We start from the raw sequence: 23316 nt of genomic DNA, 5'->3' as shown, positions 1-23316 counted from the left end.
GAAAGAACAAGTTAAAATTACTTGTCTCTAGATCCGATGCAGCAGATGGAAAAGCGGTTCTCTCTTCAGTTCTGGGCTCCATTCCGTGGCTTCCTTCTCCCTGTGGGGATACGACTCAGGAGTCACCTGAAGGGGAGCACTGATTGAGGCACTACTCAAAGAAAGAGGAGAGATGACTCACCCTGTGCAATAAATGTAGTTCCTCGAAACGTGTCCCTGTGGGTGCTCCAATACCTGCCCTCCTGCCCCTCTGCTTTGGAGTTTGTGTTTCTACTTTTTGGTAGAGAAGGAAGTGAGGATGGTTCACCTGCGCAGCTCTATATAGCCTTGGTATGGGGCACGAGGTAGTGAACAAACACTGCTAACGAAAATCTCCAGTCGAAGGAACATGAGGCGAACGCACAACCCAAAGTTGAGTCCTAAGGCCGCACCTATCAAAGAACTAGTTACTACGCAGAGTAAGAAACCTCTCTTTTGTAACCTCTAGCATTCCTTGTGAGTCTCACAACAACAGCACCTAGGACCACCATTTCTCCACCTGCACCTCCAGTTGAGGAGAAAGTTCGCAAGTATTTCCCGGAAACCTGGATGTGGGATTTGTTTTCGGTTGGGTAAGTAGAGCAGTGCCATAACCAAAGATCCAGTCGGATTTTAGTGTTTTACAAAAGTGGGGGAAATTGCTGAGTCGCACACCTAAGAAAATGTTCAGATGCATATACTGTAGACCCTTTAACTACCAGACTGACAGAAATAGGGTTTGGTGGCTGAAATTTCAGTCAGTTTTCTTTTGTTAGATGTCCATGATCATAAGAGCTTGAATCCATTCACTGGAGGCTGGTGATGTATGAATGCAGAGAAACAAACCTGTTGTAGCATTATGACGTTTGTTTGGTATAAGAGTACAATATTATACTATCCTACTGCTGAGAGCAGCCTGTTTTAGCCCTCTAGGAACTGTCCTGCATTAGCCCCCACAGATGGACAGGATGAGCAGAGCTATTCTGTCTAACTCCTACAATTCTTTTGTTGTTTTCCTTTGTGTCTCAGTCTGGGTTCTGTTCAGATCACTGAGAAATAGGGCCCAGGTTCTGCTCACCCTGCCTGCTCTGGGGCAGCTGCCTCTAAATCCATCCTGTCCACCCATTGTCCTCATAGAAGACATCCCTGTTATTTACTTAGTCCACATAACATTCTCATTATACACATCTCTGGCAAAAATTGATTCTCTAGGGTCAACTCAACGGGTCTACCCTGTCATAGATTCATAGATATTTAGGTCAGAAGGGACCATTATGATAATCTAGTCTCACCTCCTGCACAACGCAGGCCACAGAATTTCACCCACCACTCCTGCAAAAAACCTCACACCTATATCTGTGCTATTGAAGTCCTCAAATCGTAGTTTAAAGACTTCAAGGACCAGAGAATCCTCCAGCAAGTGACCCGTGCCCCATGCTACAGAGGAAGGCGAAAAACCTCTAGGGCCTCTTCCAATCTGCCCTGGAGGAAAATTCCTTCCTGACCCCAAATATGGCGATTAGCTAAACCCTGAGCATATGGGCAAGATTAATCAGCCAGATACTACAGAAAATTCTTTCCTGGGTAACTCGGATCCCACCCCATCTAATATCCCATCACAGGCCATTGGGCCTATTTACCATGAATATTTAATTACCAAAACCATGTTATCCCATCATACCATCTCCTCCATAAACTTATCAAGTTTAATCTTAAAGCCAGATAGATCTTTTGCCCCCACTGCTTCCCTTGGAAGGCTATTCCAAAACTTCACTCCTCTGATGGTTAGAAACCTTCGTCTAATTTCTAGTCTAAATTTCCTGGTGGCCACACAGACACACCCCTGGAACCCCGACCTGGGATATTCTATCTACTACCCAAGATCCATAAACCTGGAAATCCTGGGCGCCCCATCATCTCAGGCATTGGCACCCTGACAGCAGGATTGTCTGGCTATGTAGACTCCCTCCTCAGGCCCTACGCTACCAGCACTCCCAGCTACCTTCGAGACACCACTGACTTCCTGAGGAAACTACAATCCATCGGTGATCTTCCTGATAACACCATCCTGGCCACTATGGATGTAGAAGCCCTCTACACCAACATTCCACACAAAGATGGACTACAAGCCGTCAAGAACACTATCCCCGATAATGTCACGGCTAACCTGGTGGCTGAACTTTGTGACTTTGTCCTTACCCATAACTACTTCACATTTGGGGACAATGTATACCTTCAGATCAGCGGCACTGCTATGGGTACCCGCATGGCCCCACAGTATGCCAACATTTTTATGGCTGATTTAGAACAACGCTTCCTCAGCTCTCGTCCCCTAAAGCCCCTACTCTACTTGCGCTATATTGATGACATCTTCATCATCTGGACCCATGGAAAAGAAGCCCTTGAGGAATTCCACCATGATTTCAACAATTTCCATCCCACCACCAACCTCAGCCTGGTCCAGTCCACACAAGAGATCCACTTCCTGGACACTACAGTGCTAATAAACAATGGTCACATAAACACCACCCTATACCGGAAACCTACTGACCGCTATTCCTACCTGCATGCCTCCAGCTTTCACCCTGACCACACCACACGATCCATCGTCTACAGCCAAGCTCTGCGATACAACCGCATTTGCTCCAACCCCTCAGACAGAGACAAACACCTACAAGATCTCTGTCAAGCTTTCTTACAACTACAATACCCACCTGCAGAAGTAAAGAAACAGATTGATAGAGCCAGAAGAGTTCCCAGAAGTTACCTACTACAGGACAGGCCTAACAAAGAAAATAACAGAACGCCACTAGCCGTCACCTTCAGCCCCCAACTAAAACCCCTCCAACGCATTATTAAGGATCTACAACCTATCCTAAAGGATGACCCAACACTCTCACAAATCTTGGGAGACAGGCCAGTCCTTGCCTACAGACAGCCCCGCAACCTGAAGCAAATACTCACCAACAACCACATACCACACAACAGAACCACTAACCCAGGAACTTATCCTTGCAACAAAGCCCGTTGCCAACTGTGCCCACATATCTATTCAGGGGACACCATCACAGGGCCTAATAACATCAGCCACACTATCAGAGGCTCGTTCACCTGCACATCCACCAATGTGATATATGCCATCATGTGCCAGCAATGCCCCTCTGCCATGTACATTGGTCAAACTGGACAGTCTCTACGTAAAAGAATAAATGGACACAAATCAGATGTCAAGAATTATAACATTCATAAACCAGTCGGAGAACACTTCAATCTCTCTGGTCACGCGATCACAGACATGAAGGTCGCTATCTTAAAACAAAAAAACTTCAAATCCAGACTCCAGCGAGAAACTGCTGAATTGGAATTCATTTGCAAATTGGATACTATTAATTTAGGCTTAAATAGAGACTTGGAGTGGCTAAGTCATTATGCAAGGTAGCCTGTTTCCTCTTGTTTTTTCCTACCCCCCCCCCCAGATGTTCTGGTTTAACTTGGATTTTAACTTGAAGAGTGGTCAGTTTGGATGAGCTATTACCAGCAGGAGAGTGAGTTTGTGTGTGTATGGGGGTAGGGGGGATGTGAGAACCTGGATTTATGCAGGAAATAGCCCAGCTTAATTGTCATGCACATTGTGTAAAGAGTTATCACTTTGGATGGGCTATCACCAGCAGGAGAGTGAATTTGTGTGGGGGGGTGGAGGGTGAGAAAACCTGGATTTGTGCTGGAAATCACTTTAGATAAGCTATTACCAGCAGGACAGTGGGGTGGGAATAGGTATTGTTTCATATTCTCTGTGTATATATAAAGCCTGCTGCAGTTTCCACGATATGCATCTGAAGAAGTGAGCTGTAGCTCACGCAAGCTTATGCTCTAATAAATTGGTTAGTCTCTAAGGTGCCACAAGTCCTCCTTTTCTATTTGTTCTTGTGTCCACATTGGTACTGAGCTTAAATAATTCCTCTCCCTCTCCGGTATTTATCCCTCTGATATATTTATAGAGAGCAATCATATCTCCCCTCAACCTTCTTTTAGTTAGGCTAAACAAGCCAAGCTCCTTGAGTCTCCTTTCATAAGACAGGTTTTCCATTCCTCGGATCATCCTAGTAGCCCTTCTCTGTACCTGTTCCAGTTTGAATTCATCCTTCTTAAACATGGGAAACCAGAACTGCACACAGTATTCCAGGTGAGGTCTCACCAGTGCCTTGTATAAAAGTACTAAAACCTCCTTATCCCTACTGGAAATACCTCTCCTGGTGCATCCCAAGACTGCATTAGCTTTTTTTCACGGCCATATCACATTGGCAGCTCATAGTCATCCTATGATCAACCAATACTCCAAGGTCCTTTTCCTCCTCCGTTACTTCTAATTGATGCGTCCCCAGCTTATAACTAAAATTCTTGTTATTAATCCCTAAATGCATGACCTTACACTTCTCACTATTAAATTTCATCCTATTACTATTACTCCAGTTTACTAGGTCATCCAGATCCTCCTGTAGGATATCCCTGTCCTTCTCTAAATTGGCAATACCTCCCAGCTTTGTATCATCCGCAAACTTTATTAGCAGACTCCCACTTTTTGTGCCAAGGTCAGTAATAAAAAGATTAAATAAGATTGGTCCCAAAACCGATCCTTGAGGAACTCCACTGGTAACCTCCCTCCAGCCTGACAGTTCACCTTTCAGTAGGATCCGTTGTAGTCTCCCCTTTAACCAATTCCTTATCCTCCTTTCAATTTTCCTATTGATCCCCATCTTATCCAATTTAACTAATAATTCCCCATGTGGCACGGTATCAAATGCCTTACTAAAATCTAGGTAAATTAGATCCACTGCATTTCCTTTGTCTAAAAAATCTGTTACTTTCTCAAAGAAGGAGATCAGGTTGGTTTGGCACGATCCTTGGTCTTTCTCTTGCTTCTCATTTCCTACTGCTGGAGATGTAAATCTAGTTATCTATTGGCAGGTGATTTTCTCTTCTGTGATGAAGCATAGGGTTATTGTCTTAATAGTCACTGTGATGTCATCCACTAACTCAGCTACACTCATTCAGTGCAGAATCACTACTACTATGTGTTGTAAACTTGGCATAGATTTAGGGCTGCCAACTTTCTAATAGCACAAAACTGAACACCTTAGCCCTGTTCCTTCTCCAGGACCCCACCCACTGCCCCTTTCTCTGAGGTCCCACCCCTGCTCACTCAATTCCCCCTTCCTCCATGGCTCGCTCTCCCCCACCCTTACTCACTTTCGCTGGGGTGCGGGAGAGGGTGAGGTCTTTGGCTGGGGGTGCGGGCTCTGGTGTGGGGTCAGAGATGAGGGGTTTGAGGTGAAGGAGGGGGCTCTGAGTTGGAGTTGAGGGGTTTGGAGTGTGGGGGGGAGGGGCTCAGGGCTGGGGCAGGGGGTTGGTGTGTAGGAGGGGGTACGGGCTCTGGGAGGGGGCTCAGGGCTGGGGTAGTGGGTGTGAGCTCTGGCCGGATGGTGCTTACCTCAGGCGGCTCCGGTGGGCCCCCAATGGGCTAGCACCAACTCTGAGTTCTGACTTGCAGTCTGCTGACACAAATGCTGGCGCACTGCTCCAGTGCTGTGGTGTGCTCCGGCTGGCTGCATGGAGAGGCTCAGCCAGAGCAGGGATTCCTGTGCATGGCCTGAGGGGAGTCCAACACCAGCCGCCAGCGCAGGAAGGCTCAGGCTGGTAAATATCCAGCTGGGAGGGCACAAATGCTTTGCCTCCCCACCCCATGCCTAGTGCTGCTCATGGGCGGTGTCGCTGCGGCTTGCAGTGCTGGGTCTCCGCAGGATCCTCACTGCCAGGGTGGACCGGCCACAAGGGGGCTGTGCAGCACTGGCTGCCTCCCTCCGAGTTCCTCTTGGACACGGTGCTCGCCCTTCATTCTTCGCAGCCAGAAGTAGTGGCCTGGCTGGGGCTAGAAGCCATAGGTGGCGGTTCAGCCGGAGGATGAGTGACTGGGTGGCAAGCCGCCTAGGAGCTGGACTTGCTGGCCGCTTCCGGGAGCTGCGCGGAGCCATGGCAGGCAGGGAGCCTGCCTTAGCCCCGCTGCAGTGCTGACAGGAGCCGCCAGGGTCCCTTTTCAACAGGGCATTTGGGTCAAAAACTGGACACCTGGTAACCCTACATAGACTCGACAGGACAGGCCCCTAACGTGCCCTCACATTTTGACTGTCTTCCTAGCACACAGGAGTGGGAGTCACGGGACTTTGATTCTATTGCTTGGCTCTTCCACTAACTCTCCCTGCCCTTGGGCAAGTCACTTCACCTCTCTGTTCCTCGGTTTCCTCACCTGTGAAGTAGGAGTAATAATAATCACCTATGTTTGTAAAAAGGCTTTTAGATCCACAGGTGGTGAATGCTGTCTGTGAAAAGTGCCAGGCATCATTATTAATGAAATCTCTCTGGCTAGTGGCAGAATCTTGTTCTGTTGCTGTGAGCACCTGAGGCAGGGTACCCTCGCCCTAACTAAAGCCAGTCTGACTCATTAATAATCAGGGGCCAGAATTATTCCTGTCAGAAATTTTAACAGTGAAAGTTCCATCTCAGAGCTCTACAAGGCTGGGTGGGGAATTTAGAGATTCAAAGGTCATCTACAATTGAATCCAAGTTGACTTCAATGGAAGTTGAGGGTATTTAGTATTTTGCAGGATTGGATTATTTACTGATGTGTATAACACAATTGAACAGTGAGTTTTTGAAAATTCTGTCTATGGTATGAGTGAAGAACAGAGATGGGCCCAAGCCACAAAACTGGGGATGTGGGTTTGGATCCAGATTTCAAAGGCCCCATAGTTCAGGTTGTTTTGATTGCAGTCATTGGATTGGGTGCTTTGGGAATAAGGGCTCTATGCCTTCTTGAGACATGACCAGCTGGTGCCTTCTAGTAAAGGATTTTATTTCTGCATGGTTTTTCTCTCAGTCCCACTGGAAACAGGGATGTCCCAGTCACGGTGCCTGACACCATCACTGAGTGGAAAGCGGGGGCATTCTGCACATCAGAGGTGGGCTTTGGACTTGCCCCAACCACGAGCCTCCTGGCTTTCAAGCCTTTCTTTGTAGAGCCCACACTGCCATACTCTGTGATCCGGGGAGAGACTTTCACCCTGAAAGCTACTGTCTACAACTACCTGCTGCAGTGCATCAAGGTGAGTCCTGCTGGTGGCTCTGTAAGGAGTGAGGGGTCAGGGTGGGTGAGAGGTCACCTTGGTCCCTGACTCACCCTGGGAGCAGGTGGGCATAGCATGTTGCTCATCATCTCCTGGACTGTTTGCACCCACTGCTGTCCCTTAGATCAAAGTGGCCCTGGCTGAGTCCCCAAACTTCCAGTTGGAGCCATGTGAGGGTTGCGTCTACACCAGCTGCTTGTGTGCCAATGAAGCCAGGACATTTCATTGGAGAGTCACAGCTAAACAACTAGGTGAGGAGCATGGCGGGATGAGGGAGAAACAGCCAGGGAGGGGGCAATTGTGCCAATTACTGGACTTCAGTGCAGATTGCACTGGGTAGAAGAATGGAGTATGTAGCCTTTTAGCTTTAGGGCATCAGTTGCCACCTAGCCTCAGGTCAGGGGCACTGGCAAGATCAGGAATGGGACAAAGCGCCATTCATCTCTAGGCCACTGGTTCCATTCATTGTCTCTGGTAGGTGACATCTATAGAAGTAATGGAGGGTGTTTTCCACAGGGGATGGCTGCTGGACAATCTGTCTTCTATTGTTTTTAGGGTCAGTGAACATCACCCTTAGCACAGAGGCCCTGGCCACCAAAGATCTCTGTGGAGGGGAGGTACCAGTTGTACCAGAGAGAGGACGGACAGATACACTGATCAAACCCCTTCTAGTCCAGGTCAGTTTGGGACTGGACTAAGCTCTTTTCTCATAGCTAAAGGGGAGTACATCTGAAATCATGTTTTGCTCAGCCCCCATACTCAGTGGGGTGAAGTTTGGGGTCTGAAATTGCCCCCTCTTATTTAGGGGAACTAACTGGCATCTGCAGGCCTGAGCCAGGGTCTAGCTGGGTCCCTCCAATAAGGATCAAAGGACATGCTTCATGCTTCTGAAGGAGATTACCTCTACTTTATGCCAACCTCGATCCCTTTGTGCCCACTTCTGCGGGCAACCTTATCCCCCTCATGCCCTGGCATCAGGGCTTGCCTTGTGTCCATTGATTCTGCCTCCTCTATGCCCCATCTGAGATGCTGGGATAACGGAATGCAGCCCCTCACGTAGGCCCTACTGCAGAGGCCCCTCGCCTGGGAATCAGCCTTGTCAGGAGCTCTGAGGTCCTTGAGTTGCATGGAGCAAGAAACCAGACAGATGTCTGAAAAGGAGGGCTTCTCACATAAGCCTGCCATGAAAACACATGTGGTTCATAACCTATTTGTAACCCTATGTCTCTCCTCCCTCCACTTCCTCTCTGGTCCCCAATGCTGCTGTCTCCTCCCCAATAGCCAGAGGGAGTTCTTGTGGAGAAGGCTCACAGCTCCTTGCTTTGCCCTAAAGGAGGTAGGTGGGCTGCTCAGATGGGAAAAAGGGGCATAAGCAGGTGGGTAGGGGGGCTCTGTTGCCCTGGGAAAGTTGGCTCAGGAGCAGCCTTTGTGTTTTATCTGAAGGAGGTAGGTAAGATCACATCTTGTCTGTGCAGGGCCCAGTGCAGGATTGTTCCTTGTTCTTCAGGGTTTTGTCCAGTCGTAGCTTTAAATGATTGAAGTAATGGGGCAGTCACCCTTTCCCTTGGGGGTCACGTTTCCACTGTACCACTGCAAGAAAATGCTTCCTCATATCCAGACTCAAATGTCTCCCTTTCACCTGACTTACCCCTTCTGAGGCCCCTTGCTAACCAATTCCTGGGTTTTCATAGACAGAGATCATGTCTGCTGCTTTGTCATCTTGGCCAAGCTATATAAGTTGATTCCAATTTGAAAGGCAATGGGAGCTCCCTCTGAATAAGGACAGCAGGACTGAGCCTATAATATAAATGTCCTTTCTGCTAGCATAAGGGTGAAAGCTCCTTCCCTTAGGCAACTAAATATAGCATAGATACAGCTCTGGACTGATCCAGTCTATAGGGAACAGTCCTGCATTGGCCCCTAGAGGATGGACAGGAGGGGATTTCAGAGCTTGGTTCCCATCTCCATGTTTTCCATGGTTTATGACAAGGCCATTAGCAGAGTTAGAGAGATCTAGAGGTCCAGGTAAATAGACTAAACATGCCTTTACCTCTGAGGTTTGAACTGTGATGGAGTCACTGAAGCAGGAAGAATCAGGGAGGTTGCTCTGGACAGTGTGGGCGGCAGGGGAGAAGGCTCTTGCACCCACAGTGGGGGAAATAAAGTGGAGGAAGAGAGAAGTGAGGGCTAGGTGAGTGGAGGGGGCAGGGAGGAGAGCAGAGGGGGGGTCTGTGGGGTCGGCTGGAAGTTCCGCTGCGGGGTACGTGAGATGCGGGAGCACAGCTGCCTCTAGTGGGAGAGTTTTCTGGGGATTTTGGAGGCCATTTTTTCTGATTCTCTTCCTGTTTGACACCTGGGTCTCAGTAACTCCAGCGCAGGATTCTGTGTCCCTGGAGCTGCCCCCGGATGTGGTTGAAGGTTCAGCGAGAGCCACCATCTCTGTCATGGGTAAGGAATTCGGCCCTGGGCGCCGTGGGCAGGGGGCTCTGAAATGACTCTGATCCAGACCCTACGTCTCTGAATATGGCCCTGGGGAAGCCCAAACCGTGAACCACCAAAACTTCCACTGATGTTTGACAAAGTCCAGGCCATTTTCCTCCCATTTCCATGGGGGCGTTTCGAGGTTCCAGCTGGGACTGGATGCACCAAAATACCCAGCAGGAGAGAGGCTGTTCTGCTTGTGGGAGCCTCTGGCAGTGACCAAAAACAGCAGCCGCTGCCCACAGGGGATTGCAGGAGGAAAGGCCTGGATCCCCCCACCCCGCCATCTCCTCTCCCTGGTGTGTCAGCCCTGAGAGGTTCCAGTAAAGTCCAAATTCTAGACACTGAGCTTCCGCGTTCTGATCCCAGCCCAGGCGCTGAATGCTGGGAAGGGAACCTTGCCCTCCCCACATCTAATGGACCATTCCACCAGTGAGAGGACCCACCTCTTGTTATAATGGAACAGTCCAACAGGGAGGTGGGAAAAGACCCTCCTTATAAAAGAATGCTCTACCCGAGAGGGAAAATACCGCCCCGCCCCTAAATTGCTTTAATGGTAAAATAACCCCCCGCACGCATGCACACAATGGAATGTTCTATCAGGGATGTGAAACAACCCGCCCTCTGAGAGTATTTGCAGTGGGAGGAGAAAATAACCCCCAGTGCAATGGAGCAGTCCCTTTCCCAGGGTAAAAATAAACCTTCACTGTAATAGAATATTCTATGGGGTGGAAAGACCCCATGCAGCAATGGAGTCCTCCCAAGGAAAGGAAAATACCCCTTAACGGAAGGTTCCACTAGGGTGAGAACATCATCTCCACCCCCATACTTCAGGCTGCAATTCCACCAGGGGACAGGGCTACCATCACCATGCTATAGGGTAGGGTGACCAGATGTCCCGATTTTATAGGGACAGTCCCAATTTTGGGGTCTTTTTCTTATTTAGACTCCTATTACCCTCCACCCCCACCCCTGTCCTGACTTTTCACACTTGCTGTCCGGTCACCCTACCATGCTATAATGGAACATTCCAACAGGAGAACTAACCTCCCTGCCTCTCAGCCTGTCAGGATTTATCCCGGTAGCACCATCTGGGTTTCTCTCTGCTTTGTCCCGCCCCGGCAGGGGACATCATGGGGACAGCGCTGCAGAACCTGGACCGGCTGGTGCAGATGCCCAGTGGCTGCGGGGAGCAGAACATGGTGCTGTTTGCCCCCATCATCTACGTGCTGCAGTATCTGGAGAAGACGGGGCAGCTGACCCCGGAGATCAGGCAGAGGGCGACGGGATTCCTGCGCAGCGGCAAGTATCCTGAGCCCAGCTCCAATAGTGTCCAATCTGGCACCGGCCATGCCAATAGCCCCTCTCCTGCACCTACCCTGTTCAAATCCATTCCTCTGTCTGGCACTCATGTAAATACCTGTAACAATGATCTTGTAAACACTTCATTACCCCCACTCAGTGACCACTCTGTAAATGTCCTCTCCCTGGCACTGGTGGGTGACAGTATAATTTTCTGCACTGCTCTCCAGGGTACCAGAGGCAGCTGCTCTATAAACACCATGATGGCTCCTACAGCGCATTTGGTACCATAGACCAGGAAGGTAACACCTGGTAAGTTCTGGGGTAGTTCTCTCATTCCCTGAAGGCGGGGAGCCGGGAGCCTATGAACTGGGGGAATTAGGTAGTCACTGACCCCTCAGGACTCTTCCCAGTGCTGCATGGGGAAGATTATATAAGATTATATGTCATGCTGTGAATTGTACATGCCCCCCTACTTCATGATAGGCCCATAGTGCCTCAGACAAGCCATGGGAATGCAGCCGCCTCTGGGATAGAGGACAGTAACCGGGCAGAGAAATGGGACTGAGCACATGACACAACAATGGGGGAGCGGTGCTCTGACCAAGGACTGACCTCCTCCTCCTGCTGCTCCCTCTTCCTCACTCACTCCTTTGCCTCTTGCTTTCTCTTTCTTCCTTCCTCTCTCCCTCTCTTTTATGCACATTCTCATTCACTCTGTCTCTGTTCTCTCCCTCTCCTCATCCCCCTCTTCCACGCTCTCTCTCCCCACCCCTAGGCTGACAGCGTTTGTGGCCAAGTGCTTTGGCCAGGCCAGGCCATACATCTCCTTAGATGACAGGAACATCCGGGATGCACTGAGCTGGCTGCAGATTTACCAGTTGCCCAGCGGCTGCTTCAGGAGCGTGGGGAAGCTCTTCCACACAGCCATGAAGGTAATGATGTGGCGCCTGCCAGCCCCACGCAGAACTCCACTGGCAGTCATGGGGCTTGACTCAGCTCGGCTTCCTTGACACTTCGTCCCTCTCTGCCTTGGGGGGTTTTCAGTTCAGGGGAGGGAGGGGATTCAGGGGCCTTTATAGGGATGGAGGGGAGGACACTGGTCCCCATCCTGCTTGAGCCCCTCTCCTAGCTCTGGGTGTTTGTGCTTCTTGCAGGGCGGCGTGGATGGGGAGGTGCCCCTGGCTGCCTACATCACTGCAGCACATCTGGAGATAGGGGAAGCACTGAATGTGAGTATTAGGGCCCTTCCATGTGCCACTCCTGCTCTCTGGACACCCTGAGTCCTGCAGAGCTGAGAGCTCAGTGCCGGCACTTCACTCACCTGCATGCCTTGCTGGGGTGGGCATGGACAAGGCACTCCTTGGGGGAGGAGCTAGCACCTGCAGTCAAAAGGAGGGCACTGCTGGGGTAGGGAGAGAAGTCCAACCACTCCACAGGGAGGGCACTGCTGGGAAAAGCTCGCAGTGCCCCATGGGGAGCACATCACTGGGAGGGAGCTCATGTGGATGGAGTCCTGTTGCTTTTAATCACACTAACATCCCAGTAGATTCCCAGCGGAGGTACATTGACCTGGAATTTGGTGGCTATTTGTGGAGGGGTACCGATGTATACCCAGGCGAAGCAGCATGAGGATTGTCCCAGGTGCCAGCATCTGCCTTTGCATATCAACCCGTGTGCACTTGTACCTCTGTGTGTCAGCCTGCCTGTGTGTACGTACTCCCACACGTGTGCATGATTGTATGACTGTGCAGCCATTGCCAGTGTGTACTTTCTCCCCCCACAGAGCACCGTGGTGAACAAGGCCTTGAGCTGCCTCACTAGTGCCCTCCCCAACGTTACCAGCACCTACACGCAGGCACTGCTGGCCTACGCCTTTGCTCTGGCCCAGGACAACCAGCGCACACAGGAGCTGCTCACTAAACTAGACCAAAAAGCCATCAGAACAGGTACCAGGACTGCACAGCATTGACTGACACACAGAGATGGGGCATGCCAGGGAGAATGCGACAGATCAGAGCATGTGTCTTGCACCCCAACTCCTCCCGCCCCTGGCCTGTGTCTGGGCTCCCCAACCTGGGCTGTGACTGGACATTATGGCCCAGATCTTTTGAAAGAGCCCAGCTCCCATTTATGCAACAAAGCATTTGACCAAATTTTCAAAAGCACCTAGTCTGTTGGGAGCTGAGCTCTTTGAAAATCTGGCCGCAAGCATCACTATGGGAGCCTCATGGATCTGGCTGGATGTGCCCTTCTGAGCCACCTACCGAACTTCTGTGAGGGGAATCCAAGCCTCGGGGTTCCTGGGTCCCCAGGGCATTTTAAGCTTACAGAGCCTGAACAGTAAAGTACAGATCATAAAAAACAATAAACATCTGGAACTGTTTAATAATGGCCGTCGCTTTCTGTAATGTCTCACCCTTCCCTTCCCTGTCCTTAGGGACCATCAGTGGCCAGGGAGGAAGGCAGGGTGTCACCTGACTCAGGCAGGCTGTTACATGGTGGGTGTCAGCTTCTGGGTGACCTTGCCCTCTCTTGCTGCACACTTCCAGTCTGGCTCCCTCTGTTCTTGTGTGTCTCACTATGTAAACCCCACCCTTTGTTCTGTCTTTTGGGTAACTTTCTACTGCTCCTGCCTTCCTACCTGCATTCAGAAGGGAAAGCTAAAACTGGTTTTCTAAGGATGCAGCTACTTTTAAGCTTAACCTATTTGCGGTCTAAGTATTCCCCACTATCCATGTCTGCTGCATACCTGAACAGATCCTGTCAGCAGTGGTAGATCCACATATGTATAGGTGTGCATGATGCAGCAGTATTTCATAATACAACTTCACAATATCAAGCAGAATTCGTAAGTTGTACAGAGATATTCCCAATTCATCACAGTGAAGTGCTGGGCTCTTTTGGGAGTAAACCCTTATTTAGGTGCCTAAATGGAAGTTGAGTTCTTTGAAAATCTGGTCCAGTGTGTGCAGGGCTGTGATATGCCAGGCAGAGGAACTGGGTAGGGAACAAGCTAAAAGAATCATATTCGTTACTCGTCTGTGTGGCTGCATGGGGGGCATTTATCTGGTGGCCTGGGTGGCTGTCCACCTTGCACTGGGTAGTGGCCATTTCCTGAGCAATCTGGGTAGCCTCTTGTGTAGGTAGTTTTGGTGTATTTACCTAGCAGTGTGTGTAACTGCAGGTATTTGATGTACAAGGTATTTACCTAGGAACTTGGGTCCTTCTGGTGTAATATGCAGCGATGGGTTTGTCACATAGCAACCCAGGTAGTTGAGAGGTATTTTCCCAGTGTTCTGTGCCACCCCAGGCAGTGGGACCCTCCCCCTCTATGGGAACTAGAGTGAAGGGTTTGGCTGATTGAGTCACATTTACCCCATAGCAACTCTTACATCATCCAAGGCCTGAGGATTTCTCTCTCAATAGCCTCCTGTTTTATTCTCCCTTTCCCAGGAGGGCAGATTCACTGGAGCCAGGCCCCCTCCCTGCCACCTAGTGCTGGTGTGTGGTCCCAGCCCCAGTCGGTGGACGTGGAGCTGACGTCCTACGTGCTCCTGGCCCTGCTCTCCAAGCTGAACGTCACTGGGGCTGACGTTGGCACAGCCTCGGGCATTGTGGCCTGGCTCACCAAGCAGCAGAACGCCTATGGTGGCTTCGCTTCCACGCAGGTAACACAGGCCTGACGGCTGAGGGAGGTGATCGGCCGTGATCCCACTGGAGATGGAGTCTCTGTGTTGCGGCTGTGGGAATATGACAGTTATCAGTGTTCTGGGGTGTGCATACCTCTGGGTGCAGGGACTGGGAGAATGAATCCTGGAGCTAGTGCCCTGGAGTGCAAAGGTACACTGAAGCAGTGAATCCTGATTTCAGTGCCCTCAATTGCTGAGATCCTACTGTTCTGTGTGTTTTACACTTCTGGCTCCAAAGAGCACCCCTTTCTGTCTCACATACAAACAGTGAGATGACTGTCTGTCTCTCCCCAGGACACGGTGGTTGCCCTGCAGGCTTTGGCCAAATACGCGGCCCTGACGTACAGCGAGAAGGGAGACTTGGAGGTGATAGTGAAGTCCAAGGGGAGCTTTGAGAGGGAGTTCCAGGTCACCCACAAGAACCGGCTGCTCCTGCAGCAAGCGCTGCTAACAGAAATCCCCGGAGAGTTCGCAGTGCAGGCCCAGGGCAGCGGCTGCGTCTATGCCCAGGTGAGACGCCCCTTCCATGGGGAGGGATGTAGCCCCCATGGGTGCCCCTCTTGCAGGGCCTGATCCACAAAACACATTGTCATGGTCAAAGAGAGCCATTTCCCTTGCTTACTCAGCAGCCAGGTCCCGGGGGATGCTCAGGCACATGGAGGGCTGACTAACAGCAGCTTTCCTTACCATCCCCTTCCCCACTGCTGTACCCCTGCACCCCAAGGGTGATCCTGTGACAAAATGTGGGTAAACATGAGGATGGCTGGTCTCACGCTGCTCCCAGGGTGCTAGGGGAACTGGAGATTGTGTGTAGGTGTGATGTTTGCCCCTTAAGGAGAAGAACCCAAGTCCCAGCTATACGAGATGAGATCTCCTATAGCTCTTGTGCTAGAGGCCTGTGTTCCTGGGACTGAAACATCAGGGTTCTAGCCCAGCTCCCCATGTGTGGTTTATGTAGTTGTTGTGTCTGGGGTTTAAGGATCTGAGCAGTAACTAGAGCCAGTGGAAGAGCATGAAATGTGATTAGGGAACCCAAGTGATGAGTTGGGTTCACTCTGATCCATGAGGACTTACTGGTGAGGATATGGGCAGGTATTAATGAAAATGGTCCAAATCTTGTCAGTTTTAAAAAGGATGTTGACAAATTGGAGCAGGTTCAAAAAAGAGCTACAAGAATGACCTGTGGCCTTGAAAGCCTTCCTTTGCCATGAAAGACTAAAGAAGCTCAATCTATTTAGTTTATCCAAGAGAAGGCTAAGAGGTGACTTGATCACCGTCCACAAGTACCCATGTGGGCAGCAGACTTCTGATAGTAGAGGACTCTTCTATCTAGCAGACAGAGGTATAACAAGATGCAATGGCTAGAAGCTGAAGCTAGTCAATTCACTTTAGAAACCAGGTGCAAATTTTTACCAGTGAGGGTGATTAAACATTGGAACGATTTATGAAGGGATGGGATGGATTCTCCATCACTGGCAGTCTTTCAATCCAGAATGGCTATCTTTCTCACAGACATGCTGTAGCTCAAACAGCAGTTACGGGCTTGCTGTAGCAATTACTGGGTGAGGTTCTATGGCCTGTGTCATGCAGGATGTAAGATGAGATGGTCATAGTGGCCCTTTCTGGCCCTAAAATCTAGGAAACTACTAAACCTTTATCTCCAAATGATGATCCAACTAAAATTCTCTGTAGCAGCCTGTCTCTTTCCTCTGCAGACCGTGCTGAGGTACAACGAGCCTCCCACACAGGTCTCTGTGACCTTCTCTCTGCGCGTCACCACGCAGCTGATCGACTGCGCCAAGGGTGACATGCGCGTCGTCACTGTCCGCATCCATGTCAGGTGACCCCGAGATTTCTCCTGTGTATGCACCGCTGCCCTGGGACGCACCCCTTATCTGGAGCAGATGAGGGAGTGTCAGAGAGCTGGTTGGGTTTAGTGGCTGGGAGGGAGGGACTGCACGTTTTGAAGAGGAAGGGGTGGAGGACGAATTTGGCAGCTGTGAGGGAAGGGGGAGGAAGGGACCAGGTGCTTCTGGGAGAGGCTGTAACCATGAAGTGTGGCTGGAGTTGACTTGCTTGTTGGTGGTGGGAGGAGGAAGGAAAGGTGCCCCTTTAACATCCTCCTAGAGAGAGAGAGCTGTGGGGAGATACAGAGAGGGGAGTTGCTGGGGGAGAAACGAGGGTGGGGGGGACGGGACCTGTGTCTGTTCAAAGCAGGGAAATCATCTTAAACATCCTCCTACAGCAAGCAGTGTATGCCAAGGGACCATCCAGGGCCTGGTGCCTGCATGAGGAGGAAAGATGGGGTATGGAGGCGGTGGAGGAAGATTTATAGCCTCATTTAGCCCCTGCTCATGGGGTCTTTGACCATCTGCATCCTTCCTCTCTCCCCCTGCCCCAGCTACATCGGGAGCAGAGTCACTTCCAACATGGTGATTGTGGAGGTTTCCCTATTGTCCGGATTCAGCCTTACTTCAGGCTCCCGCACATCAGTAAGGCACCTGGGGAGCAGAATGGGGGCATGGCGAAAGGGGCCCATCTGGTCAGTGCTGGTGGGATCTATCCTTAGCCAGGGGGAGGAGGCAGGATGATGTCACCTCCTGACTCCCTCGGACATTTAAACCCCAAAGCTGGGTGTAGAGCCCCAGACACATGCCTTGAGAAGGAGCCCAGTCCCAATGACCCAAGCAGATCCCTGTCCCTCATCTCACAGGAGCTGAGCGACCATGTGGAGAGATCAGCCCTAATGGGAGGGGGGAGAGCTCTGAGGAGGGCCCGGCTAGGGGAGGGGTAATAAGAGTCCATCTACTTTCTGGCTATAGGGGTTGCCAACAGGGAGGCTGCTCGTGGCCTAGTGGGGGGAACATTTCAATAGGAATTCTCACCCTCGCCCCCTCAGAGACCCCACTCAACCATTACCTTTCCTCTTCTCTCCTGTTCCAGTTGCAGAGCAGTCCCCTGGTGAGGAAAACGGAGGTGAGCCAGAGCGGTGTCTCCATCTACTTGGACCAGGTAGGTCTGATTTGAGATCAGGACAGGAATAGCAGGGGGGCTGCAGGGCAGGACTGAGGGGGACTGGCAGAGCGGTGTGGGGAGCCCTGGAATGGAATAGCAGGGGGGCTGCAGGGCAGGGCTGGGGGGCATTGGCAGAGCGGGGTGGGGAGCCCTGGAATGGAATAGCAGGGGGGCTGCAGGGCAGGGCTGGGGGTCATTAGACAAGGCTTTCCACGGGTAGCCCTATCACAGCACCTGAGTTCCTGATTCTCATTAAATTCCTGCCCAGACTCCAGCAGAAGTAGCACAGTCAGTCTCTGGAGCCAAATTTAGGGAAGTAATGAAATAAACAGCTCACCAGTGAAGCATCTCCTCTCCCTCCAACCCCCCACCCCCAGCTGAGCAATACGACTCAGACATATGCCCTGCAACTGGAACAGGAGATCGAGGTGATCAACCTGAAGCCAGGACACATCAGAGTCTACGACTACTACCAGCCAGGTGGGTTGCTGAGCTGCTGGGGCATCTGGGCCGGCGAGGAGGGGGTGTCTCTGTGCAGGTATAACTTGGATTCCTTGTCTCCCTGTGCAGAGGAGCAGGCCCTGGCTAATTACAGTGCCATCTGCAGCTGAGGTAGGTGTGAAGTCCATGGACGTGACTCTCTGCTCCCCTCCCTTCCCCCTCTGTGCATCTGGCACTAGCCTCTGTGCCCCTCACACAATGGCCCCCCCCAGGTTGGCACGATGGCCCCTCCTGCTGCCAGGAACAGCCCCCAGTGTCTCTGCGCTGGAAATGTCTGCCTTCCCAGCTCTCAGGGGCTCCCTCTCCCCTGTCGTACTGAGCTTTGCAGTGGAGTCTTTAGTATACTCCCCACGCGACAGGGCATGGTCCTGGGGCAGGCACCACACCAATGACAGCAGAGGGACCTTGCTACCAAACGTTAGACCTTTATAATGTGCTCCTCATGGGGCTGTGCATGGGGGACGTCTGGGAGCTTCGGCTAGTGCAGAACATGGCTGCCCCTGCGTTGCGTGGTGTGTCATGTCTGACATCAATACTCCATGATCACCCTGGCTCCAAGTAGTGTGCCCATGTGGAGTTCGTGGTGCTAGATCAGAGGTGGGCAAACTACGACCTGCGGGCCACATCCGGCCCGCGGGACCCTCCTGCCCAGCCCCTGAGCTCTTGGCCCCGGAGGCTAGCCCTCAGCCCCTCCCCCGCAGCCTCAGCGTGCCGTGCTGCCAGTGTAGTGTATTAAACTGCTCCCGCGTAGGAATGTGCTACCGGTCGCAGTTGCGGAGAGCAATTTACTACACTGCACTAAAGCAACGCTCTGGGTGGCGCGGCTGTAACGCCGCCAGCCACCGGTGCTCTGTGCTGCGCGGTAAGGGGTCACGGAGCGGGGGGGGAGGGGGGTTTGAATAGAGAGCAGGGGAGTCGGGGTGGTGGTCAGGGGCGGGGGGGTCGATGGGGGGGGCTAAATGGGGGCAGAGGTCCTGGGGGGCAGTCAGGAAGGAGGGGGGGTTGTATGAGGTGGTAGGGGGCAGTCAGGGGAAGGCATTCCGGGGGCAGTCAGGGGACAGGGAGTGGGGGTGGGGGCGAATGATGGGGGCAGGGATCCTGGGGGGGCTGTCAGGGAACAGGGGGGGTTGGATGGGGCAGGAGTTCCGGGGGGGGCCGTCGGGGGGGCAAGAAGTGGGCGGGGGCACAGCCTGGCACAGCCTCCCCTAACTGGCCCTCCATACAATTTCCGAAACCTGATGTGACCCTCAGGCCAAAAAGTTTGCCCGCCCCTGTGCTAGATCATGGTGAAGAAAGCGCTAAATGGTTTGGTACCTGGCTCCCAGAGAGCCCCATTTCACTTTCTGGGCCATTCTGCTGCAGCTGAGAGAGCAGAGTCATTGGAGCTGGAACTCCTTCCGATTAAATGAGAGGGGTATTCTCATTGCGAGCCCACAGCTCTGGAATTCACTTCCCACCCCCGAGTCTGAACAGCTAAGTTCACCTTCCAGACACACTGCAAAGCCCATGCCCCTTTTTCGTATCAGCTCATAGAGGGTTCCTGCATGGAGATGGAAGAGAGTGGATGGTGATTTGGGTGGTATTATAATTCCTTGCTCTCTGTCTCTCTCTCTATGCTCAGTATCATCTCTTCAGTCTCACCATCTCAGTCTGCTTTACTCTCATTTTATCTCTGATCCACTCCCCTTCCTAATTGTCTCCTAGGTGATCTCCCCCTTTCTGTTCCAGCACACAGGGAGGAAGATGTCAGATGGAAGTCGGGCTCCCAGCAGCAGGCCCTGCCCCCATTCAGCAGGATTCCTGAGCTGTCCTTGCTGGATCGAGGGGACAAGGGGCTGGGACATTGGCACTGGGTGGGTGGGGGATCTCCATGGGCTTCATATTGGATTGCAGGACTAGGCTCAGGCTAACATTCCTCGCCCCAGTAGCCATTTCCTGGTGAATTTTTTTGTGTGTCTGATTATTTTTGATCATTTGAATCTGGGAATTTTCTTGAGTCTGAAAAGAATAAAAATAAAATGGAAATCACATACCCCAGACACTGCGGTATTTGATTGGTCTCCATAACAACAGTCATCCCAGAAGAAATTTGTGGGTAATTTGTGAGGCTGACGCTACTGGTGTGTCCCTGACATTCACTTCTGTTCTCCCAGTGATAATTTCATAGATTCATAGGCCAGAAGGGAACCATTGTGATCATCTAGTCTGATCTAGTGTATAACTCAAGCCATAGAACTTCCCAGAAATAATTCCTAGACCGGGTCTTTTAGAAAAAAAACATTCAATCTTGATTTAACAATTGTCAGTGATGAAGAATCCACCACAATCCTCGGTAAATTGTTCCAATTGTTCATTAATCCCACTGTTAAAAATGTATGCCTTATTTCCAGTCTAAATTTGTCTAGCTTCAATTTATAGCCATTGGAGCATGTTATACCTTTCTGTGCTAGGCTGAAGAGTCCATTATTAAATATTTGTTCCCCGTGTCGATATTTATAGGCTGTAATTGAGTTATCCCTTAATTTTCTCTTTAAGCTTTAATAGATTAAGCTTTTTGAGTCTATTTTCTGATCCTTTAGTCATTCTTATAGCTCTTCTCTGAACCCCCTTCAATTTATTAACAACCATCTTGAATTTTGGGCACCAGAACTGGACACAGTATTCCAGCAGCGATCTCACCAGCCCCAAATATGGAGGTAAAATAACCTTTTTACTGCTACTCGAGATTCCCCTGTTTATGCATTCCAGGATCACGTCAGCTTTTTTTGCCATCACACTTGGAGTGCATGTTCAGTTGATTATCCATCACAACCCCCAGATCTTTTTCAGTCGCTGTTTCCCAGGATAGAGTCCCCCATCCTGTAAATAGGGCCTACATTCTTTGTTCCTATATGTACACATTTACATTTAGCTGTGCTAAAATACATATTATTTGCTTGCATCCAGTTTACCAAGCAATCCAGACAGCTCTGAGCCAGTGACCTCGCCTCTTCATTATTTACCACTCTCCCAATTTATGTCATCTGCCAACTTTATCAGTGATGATTTTGTTTTTTTCCAGATCATTGATAAAAAAGGCTAAATAGCATAGGGCCAAGAACCAGTCCATGCAGGACCCCACTAGAAACACACCTGCTTGATGATTATTTCCTGTTTACAATCACATTTTGAGACTATCCGTTAGCCAGTTTTTAATCCATTTAACGTTTGCCATGTTAATTTTATATTGTTCTAGTATTTTAATCAAAATATCATGCAGTCCCAAGTCAAATGCCTTATAGAAGTCAAAGTATATTATGTCAACACTATTACATGTATCTGACACACTTGTAACCTCAACAAAAAAAAGATATCAAGTTAGTAGGACAGGATTTATTTTCCATAAACCCATGTTGATTTGCATTAATTACATTACCCTCCTTTAATTGTTTATTCATTGAGTCCTGTATAAGTTGTTTCATTATCTTGCCAGCGATTGATGTCAGGCTGTCAGGCCTGTAATTACCCGGTCATCCCATTTACCCTTTTTAAAAATTGGCACAACATTAGATTTTTTCCAGTCCTCTGTAACTTTCCCAGTGCTCCAAGACTTATTTAAAATGAACATGAATGGTCCAGGAAGCTGCTTGGCCAGCTCTTTTAAAACTCTTGGCTACAAGTGATCTAGACCTGCTAATTTAAAATGTCTAACTTTAGTAACTTCTGTTTAATATCTTTCAGAGGTGCTAGTGGAATGGAAAGAGTGTTATCACTTTATGATAAGACTATATCATCTGTTTTTTCCCCAAATACAGAATAGAATATTTACTGAATACTTCTGCCTTTTCTGATTTATTATAAATAATTAATTCTACCATTTCCATCTAGTAATGGACTAATACCATTTTCAGAATTCTTTTTGTTCCTAATATATTTTAAAAACGCCTTATTGTCATTAACTCTACTGCCCATAGATTTCTCCTCGTGTCCCTTTGCTTCATTTATCAATTTTCTACAATTCTTAGCTTCTGATTTATATTCATTATGATCAGCTTCCCTTTCTTTCATTTGTTAAATATTACTCTTTTTTTTATAGTTGCCTTCACTTTCTCTCTAAACCAGGTGGGTTTTTAACCAGCATGGCCTTCTTCCTCAATTGTGGGATTGCAGCTTTTTGGGCATCTAATAAAGTGTTCTTAAATGATTCCCAATTATCATTCACATTTTTCTAATTAAATTCTTCCTCCCAACTGATTTGCCTAATAATTGTTTTCAGCTTTATGAAATTGGCCCCATTAAAGCATCAAGTATATTTATTACTGGTCTCGACTTTATTCTGTTTGCACAGCATAAGTGTGATCAAGTCATGATCATTTGTATCTATGCCCTCAGGATCCTGCTCAGTATAGATTGCAATTGGGAGAACAGTAGAATCTCAAAGATACGAACACCAGAGTTACGGACTGACCAGTCAACCGGACACCATGTGAAACCAGAAGTAACCAATCAGGCACAAGCAGAGACCAAAAAACATTAAAAAAAAAAAAAAAAAAGAGCAAACACTGTACTGTGCCTGTACTGCATCTTAAAGATAGGCACATCTGTCCTGCCTATTCCCCCCACAACCCTCACGCACTGGGCAGCCACTTACAGCAAGACGCTGGGGCTGCCAGCCCAAGGCAGCCGGAGCCAGAAGAGCAGGAGCAGCGCTGGGGTGTGTGCTGCTTTCACCCCTCCCGCCCGTCAGGGGGACACTTCATTTTCACACCCACCCACCGGGAAGGGGATAAGCTTGCAAGCATGCTGGTGCTGAGTAGGGATTTCAGCTGCTGCTGAAACCTGGCCTGGAGTGTCAGCTGTTGCATCTGAAGCCCGGACTGTGCTTTGTTCGGAGATATGAACATTTCAGAGTTACGGACAACCTCCATTCCCGAGGTGTCCGTGACTCTGAGGTTCTACTGTATATAGCTTCTGGGTGCCCAGTCCCCTGTTTCTGTTATTCTGAGATCCCCAACCCTGCTCTGAGGCAAATCCCATAAAAATATCATCTACCTCAAACAACTGTTAAAACCTTTTATCCAGTTAGATCCTCCAGCTGAGCTATAGTGCCCTGCTGATTTTGCACTCCTGCATCAGTGCAAAGCTGAATC

The 23316-nt window shown here is 49.9% G+C and overlaps 1 protein-coding gene across 1 annotated transcript in view; it reads left to right on the top strand.

Annotated features, from left to right (window-relative positions):
• LOC140907471 (alpha-2-macroglobulin-like protein 1) overlaps positions 1 to 21968 on the top strand; it is a 40674-nt gene extending 18706 nt beyond the window's left edge. Inside the window, exons 16-33 of the mRNA XM_078851837.1 lie at positions 6920 to 7175; positions 7321 to 7447; positions 7752 to 7873; positions 8478 to 8532; positions 9561 to 9644; positions 10803 to 10979; positions 11210 to 11291; positions 11758 to 11914; positions 12137 to 12211; positions 12766 to 12928; positions 14436 to 14650; positions 14966 to 15181; positions 16387 to 16511; positions 17073 to 17163; positions 17615 to 17683; positions 18064 to 18166; positions 18257 to 18298; positions 19892 to 21968. Of these exons, the coding sequence (XP_078707963.1) occupies positions 6920 to 7175; positions 7321 to 7447; positions 7752 to 7873; positions 8478 to 8532; positions 9561 to 9644; positions 10803 to 10979; positions 11210 to 11291; positions 11758 to 11914; positions 12137 to 12211; positions 12766 to 12928; positions 14436 to 14650; positions 14966 to 15181; positions 16387 to 16511; positions 17073 to 17163; positions 17615 to 17683; positions 18064 to 18166; positions 18257 to 18297 (2158 nt within the window). The 3' untranslated portion in view covers position 18298; positions 19892 to 21968. The remainder of the gene's footprint in view (positions 1 to 6919; positions 7176 to 7320; positions 7448 to 7751; positions 7874 to 8477; positions 8533 to 9560; positions 9645 to 10802; positions 10980 to 11209; positions 11292 to 11757; positions 11915 to 12136; positions 12212 to 12765; positions 12929 to 14435; positions 14651 to 14965; positions 15182 to 16386; positions 16512 to 17072; positions 17164 to 17614; positions 17684 to 18063; positions 18167 to 18256; positions 18299 to 19891) is intronic.
• The last annotated feature ends 1348 nt before the right edge of the window (positions 21969 to 23316 follow it).

Source organism: Lepidochelys kempii, chromosome 1 (assembly GCF_965140285.1).
Source record: "Lepidochelys kempii isolate rLepKem1 chromosome 1, rLepKem1.hap1, whole genome shotgun sequence".
Classification (NCBI taxonomy): domain Eukaryota; kingdom Metazoa; phylum Chordata; order Testudines; family Cheloniidae; genus Lepidochelys; species Lepidochelys kempii.
The sequence above is the reverse complement of the archived record's forward strand: the minus strand, read 5'-3'. Positions and strand labels throughout refer to the sequence as shown.